The 5,869-nt window shown below is 44.7% G+C and overlaps 1 protein-coding gene across 1 annotated transcript in view; it reads left to right on the forward strand.

Annotated features, from left to right (window-relative positions):
• The window catches only part of CCDC15 (coiled-coil domain containing 15), a 65,461-nt gene extending 60,754 nt beyond the window's left edge, over positions 1–4,707 (forward strand). The window contains exon 15 of the mRNA XM_064482189.1: positions 1,255–4,707. Coding sequence (XP_064338259.1) covers positions 1,255–1,288 — 34 coding nt within the window. The 3' untranslated portion in view covers positions 1,289–4,707. The remainder of the gene's footprint in view (positions 1–1,254) is intronic.
• The last annotated feature ends 1,162 nt before the right edge of the window (positions 4,708–5,869 follow it).

A 5,869-nucleotide genomic window follows, 5' to 3' on the forward strand; every position in this document is an offset into this window, starting at 1 on the left:
GGTATGTTCTATGTGACATACAGGAAATGGGCCGTGATACTCATTTCAAGATACATTGCTTTGATACTTGGTAACTGATGAGCCAGCTATCCCAGTTACCATCATGCCTCATGCTCCTGTGCTTGCCAGGAGTCCTTCATCAGCTGAGAAGCTGGGACTGTAAGCCTTGCCAGGCAAGATATATAGGGAGGTTTCCTGGGATTGGTTCCAAATTGGAACTGCTCCTACGTGAGTCTCATAGGATTGAGTCAGGCCTCTCCTTGGGACTCTAGGATGCTGAGTGCTGGCTAATGACATTGGGTCAGAAGAGTCCCTTAGGATTAACAGGCCTATTGTTTGCCTGAAATATCCTTCCAATCCTCAGTCTTAAAAGTTTGCTCACCCTTAAGGCAAAGTGTTAGTTACCACCACCTGCTCTATGAAAACTTACCTGATTTCTCTTAATCAGAAGCAACTATTCCTCCTGCCTAACCATAGTATACTACTTGTAATTCTATGTACTACATATTTTTTCTGACTTACATGGTAATTGTTTATATATGTTAAAAGATAATTTTCAGAAAAAGGTAAAAATCTCTCATACAGGTATTAAAATGAACATATGTTAAAGACTTAAACCCATAAGGAAAATAAGCAGATGTTGTAACTGGTTCCAAGGAAAAGTAAAAGAAAAAATACTCATGGATAAAGGAATGTTGTGAAAGTTCAAATGGAGACAAAACTGACTTTTTTTCATAGTTATTTATAATTTCTGAATTATAAATTAGATCAACTACAGGCTAAAATCAGATAACCTGGGAGGGAGTCCTCTAGACAATAATTTTCCACTGAAGCATATAATTTTTTCTATAGCCTCCTTTGTTTTGATCAAAAATGGTCTCAAAGAAAGACTATTCTGAATCGCAACCTAAGGCTGGTCTGATTACTGGGTCTGATTATACACGTGCATGAAGAGTGTTAATTTATGATACAGGTCTTCTCAAGTTCACTTTGCGGGAAGTTTTCATAAGGAATTTCAGATTTGACTTTTAAATACTTGTTAATTAACCAGACTGTGTAGTCATTCATAGTTCATCTATGATTTTCAACCTGATGGGATTTTTAATGTTGAGGTTTGTGTGTGTGTGTGTCTTAAATCTCATTCTTTGCAATAAATAGAGGAGAACTTTATAATATTTGAAGGATAAAGTGATAAAGCAACACAAAGATTTTGAAAGAAACTAATGAATTTTCTGTTTTTTGTTTTTTCCCTAGGGGTGCCCCGGCATGCTCTCCTCCCTCTGGCTGAAGCTCTGTCATTGTAAACTGGGAAGAACCTGTCCACACCTATTAGAAGGAATGGGGAAAAAAGTTTAGAAACAGTGCTCAGTCAGTAGAAATTACTTAAGCACATTTTAGCATAAGGTGAACATTTATTTCGACGATATTTATTTCTGAAGAAGGAAGGGCTTGGGCCTGAAAATAAGCAGTTCTCTGAAGTACTAGGATTAGGGCTCTTTCTCCCGGGAATTTCAGTCTCGGACTTGATTCCTGCCTCTTGAAGCCTGTTCTTTACATAGTTTACAAGGAATGCCAGCAGTGTGCTAGGAGCTATGGGTCTGAGGCCAGTGCTAAAGCGTTTTGTGGAGAAATTCTAGGGGGAAGGTATTGCTGGGTCAAAGGAGATGTTAAGAGTTTTTCCAGATCCGGTGCCTGCCTTTGCCGCCAAGGACATCTGAGGGTAGCAAGAGTAACTTCAGTCTTTATTTAGTGGGACTGGTTTGTTTTTTCAGAACTTTAATCTTATTAGTAAACTTTTCCCTACAAGACCGTCCAATTCTTGCCTATGAAAAGCATCAATAGTTCTTTGAAGTCACATGCTTCTGACTTCTAGACCCAATTTCCAATTTTCCTCTGTCCAACCTGTTCTCCCTGTTTCATTCCTCTTGCTTCACAATGGTGCAATAAAACTGTATTCCCAATTGTAGATATAAGAGAGCAGCAGTGTAAGGCAGGGAGGCATTTCCATAGTCACCCCAGGGGCCACTGAGCAGGACTCTGATCTGCGTATGGAGTGGCCTTGGGGAGAGCTGGTATCTTATCTTTCCATCATCATCACTATGTGATTCAGAACATGACTGTTCTCTTCCATAAGCTTAAATTTTCTTGTCTTAGGAATGGAAAGAAGTATTACCTTGCAGCCATTAAGTGGTACAGAGGAAGGTGTTAAATAAAAGCAGTTGGAATAATTTGGAATCTAAGGAATAAAGCTGAAATCTGTACTGGTGAAGGCAAATTAGGTATTAACTTGAATTCACATGTCCAGCTGACCTAGTACCACAGTTTGTTTAACTATTCACCTACTGAGGGACATTTTGGTTGTTTCCAGGTTTTTGCTATTATAGATAAGGCCACCATGGACAACTGTATACGGCTTTATATGGATAGAAATTTTCATTTATTTGGGATAAATGCCCAGGAATGCAACTAATGGGTTGTATAGTGAGTGTGTGTTTAGTTTTTTTAAGAAAATGACAGCATGTAGTTGGATCATGTTTTCAATCCTCTGCCAGGTGAGTGGTAGAAATCCAGGTTTCCTACTTGTCCGCAGTCGATATCCCTGCAGGTGGTGGAGAAGGCACCTCATTCCTGCTTGGATAGTGGGAGTTCTGGCTCCTGCTGGACCTCCACTGACACCACCCCGATGGGAGTGGGAGAAGGCCTCCCATTGCTCCCCGTGCGACCTCCACTGACCCCCGGGTGGTGGAGGTGGGAGGCTCATCACCACTGGAAGGTGGTGGAAGTCCTGGCTTCTCACGGGAGTTCTCTGACACCACCCTGATGGTGGGGCTAGGGGGCACCTCATTACAGCCAGGAGAAAATGGAAGTTGAGGCTCCCCACTCTGTCTTTGCTGCCAGAATTGGGGTGGGGCTGCAGTGTTTTCTGTGGTGTTTGGTTGGAGTAGGCCGCCCCTTTCTTGATCCTTTAGCTAGATGGCCAGCTTTCTTGGTGCTTTCCCCTTTTCCTTTCTGTCTGTGCCATTGGTGCTTCTGGATTGCTGGCTTCTCCAGCACCCAGTCCAGGATGAATGAAGCAAAAAGCAAACCCAGACAAATAACTACTATGTGTTTCCTTGGATCTCGATGCTCCTAGCTAATCTTTTTCTCTCCACTTTCAGAGTTTTCTTGTGTTCTTGTATATACAACCCCCAGAGTTTTTAGCACTTAGCAAGAAGGGTAGGGAGAACTGAGGCTCTTTGATCTTGGCCCAGAATCAGAAGTCTGACAAGGCCTTTTATTCTTTCTCCTTTTGGGGGGGAGGTGCGTAATAGGGCTTTTTATTTATTTATTTGTTATTTAATGGAGATACCAAGGATTGAACCCAGGACCTCATCCATGCTAAGCATGTGCTCTACCACTGAACTATATCCTTCCCCCGACAAGGCCTTTTAAATGGCCATTTCTCCTCTAAGAACATAAATCCGATCATGTCTCAGCCTTTCTTGAAAAATTCCTTTTCGTAACACCCAACTGTCCAAAGGACAAAATCCCAACCCCTTAACCTTGACTTTTACGCCTCCTTACCACGAGTAACAACAGCCACATCTGCAGCTCCTCACTGGAGTGTATACTCTTCAGCTACACAGAATTTTTTGCACCATTTCTTAAATACACCATGCTTTGTCATGCTTCGCTTACCTGTCTCCTCCTCTCTACTTGGCATGTGCCTAGCTATACTTCACATCTGCTCCTTGTAGTACCTACTGCGAAGACTTTCAAGACTCTTGCAGAGTTCTTTGATCCTTCCTCGGGGCCACCATAGCAGTATGAACCTCTCCCTATAAGCTGTGTCTGGCTGGAGTGACTCTCTTCTACTAGGGCTCTCTGAGGTGGAATTACGTCTCTTTACATCTCTGTCCCATTCAGCTGTGCCTTCTGTAAGATCAGGGGCTGTGCCTGTCTTCGTCATCAATGTATCCTCAGTGTCTAGCACTGTGCCTGGCGCCTAGGTGGCACTCAACAAATGTTGGTTAAATGAATAAATGAATGAACCGTTACTTTTAGATACTAGAGCAACCAGAAATTGTCCTCAGACTACCTGAGACTGCCTCCCTTTTATCATTACTACATGTTCCTTTTTATTTTTCCCCCGGAACAAGCTGACTTTGGGAGACCATAATAATCGAACCACGTCCCCAGTCTGCTTCACCCTTCCTGAGGACTGCCTCTTTCAGGTTGTCTTTATGTGTATCTTTATATAAACCAGGGGCGACACTTGTTGCGATGTCTAGAAGGGCCTACACAGATAACTGGCTACCCAAAAAGTCCCATGAATGGTCAGTGAAACTTGCTGGCAGTAGAACTGGTATTTGATGGGCAAAAAGGCCCTTACCTGCCAGCTCCTGTTTTATGAGTGTCTGATACCTCAGCCATAGTAAGCATTTTTGACAAATTATAGGGCTCCCCACCATAAGAACTAAGGATCTTTTCCTTTAGTGTCTGACTCAATAGCTCATCCCTTCCCTGCTTATTTCCTTCAGATACTGCTGTCCACCCTGCAGGGCTTGAGGAGGTGGTGCGTGAGGGGAGCCAGATAACAGGAGGGTGAGTCCGGTCTGGAGAGCTTGTGTATGTGAGTGAAAGAAAGATCCCTCTTTGCCGGTCCCCCGAGCAGCAGGAAGCAAGACTGTCAGCTCGCCCACAGGAGCAAGCAAAGAATATAGGTAGGGGTGTCCCTGCGGCCATCCGGGCCCCTGAACAGGATATATGGCTGAACGCACAGGAGGTAACCAGGACAAGGCAAAGACTGTCTCGGCGCTGGCCCTGCTCCCAGCCGCTGGTTGGCACGGCATGAATAATAGCCGTACCACCACTAGGGCATATTCTTAATGCCTCTCTGAGAGTTCCAGTCCCAGACAAGGATGGTCCCCGAGGGGCACAAACATGTCTTCTCCAGAGGGGGACGCAAGAAGAGTGGTAATGAGTCTTATTCCTTGGCTTCTCTCTGTCTGAAATGGAAAGATAGATGCTCCACACTACTGAAGTCTGGATAGCACCTCTGCAGCCCCAGAGATGGGCTCTATTCCCTCGGTTATGTCCACAACCTCTTCCCGGGCTCCCGTGGAGCATCAAGTAACTTCAGCTGCTTCTGTGGCTCATTTGTTTTCTAGCTTTATCCTTCCCTCTAGGCCTTTGGAAACAAGTAGCTGTCTTCCTGGTAATATCAGCTCATTGTTCCAGTTTATTTTCCACCCTTAATCTGCCTTCTTTCAGGTCGAGTATCTTTTGGGTGTTACTGACCCCAAAGCTGTCCATCATACATTCTGGGACAGCAGGTGTCTGCTGGGACTGTCCCAAGCAAACCAGGATGTGTGGTCACCCTTCCCGGATGGTTAATGCCCACTGCTGCCTATCAGATTGGAGTGAATGTGCGTCTAGGCACAGCATGTGGTGTGAATAAAGACAGGGCTCGCCGCTGTCAGCTGTGCTCTTCCTCTGGCCTTTCAGCTCTCCATTCCTTACACACTCTAGCCAGGCTCCTTCCTCCTCTCCTCTCTCTCCTTTCCTTTCTGTTCCTTTCCCTGCTGCCCTCTGCTTGTTGCTGTCTTCATTTCTGCTATTGGACTCCTGCCCCCCTTGACTGCCTGGCATTAATGGAGGGTTTTACAATTCTGTTTACCTCTTTTTGCTTGATTCCGGGGCTGGCAGCGACCAAGTTCACTCTCCTGGGTCCGAAGCTGTTTGGTGTAGTTGTTGCTGCACTTCTCTGACCTTGAACTTCAGGCCTAGGCACTCCTAGGATTGAGGGGCAGGGTGGGGTTAGGGCTGAAACCTATTTTTACAGACACATTCCTAGTTTATCTTCTATTAACGATTTTATTCTCCAGGC

This window comes from Camelus dromedarius, chromosome 34 (assembly GCF_036321535.1).
Source record: "Camelus dromedarius isolate mCamDro1 chromosome 34, mCamDro1.pat, whole genome shotgun sequence".
Lineage (NCBI taxonomy): Eukaryota > Metazoa > Chordata > Mammalia > Artiodactyla > Camelidae > Camelus > Camelus dromedarius.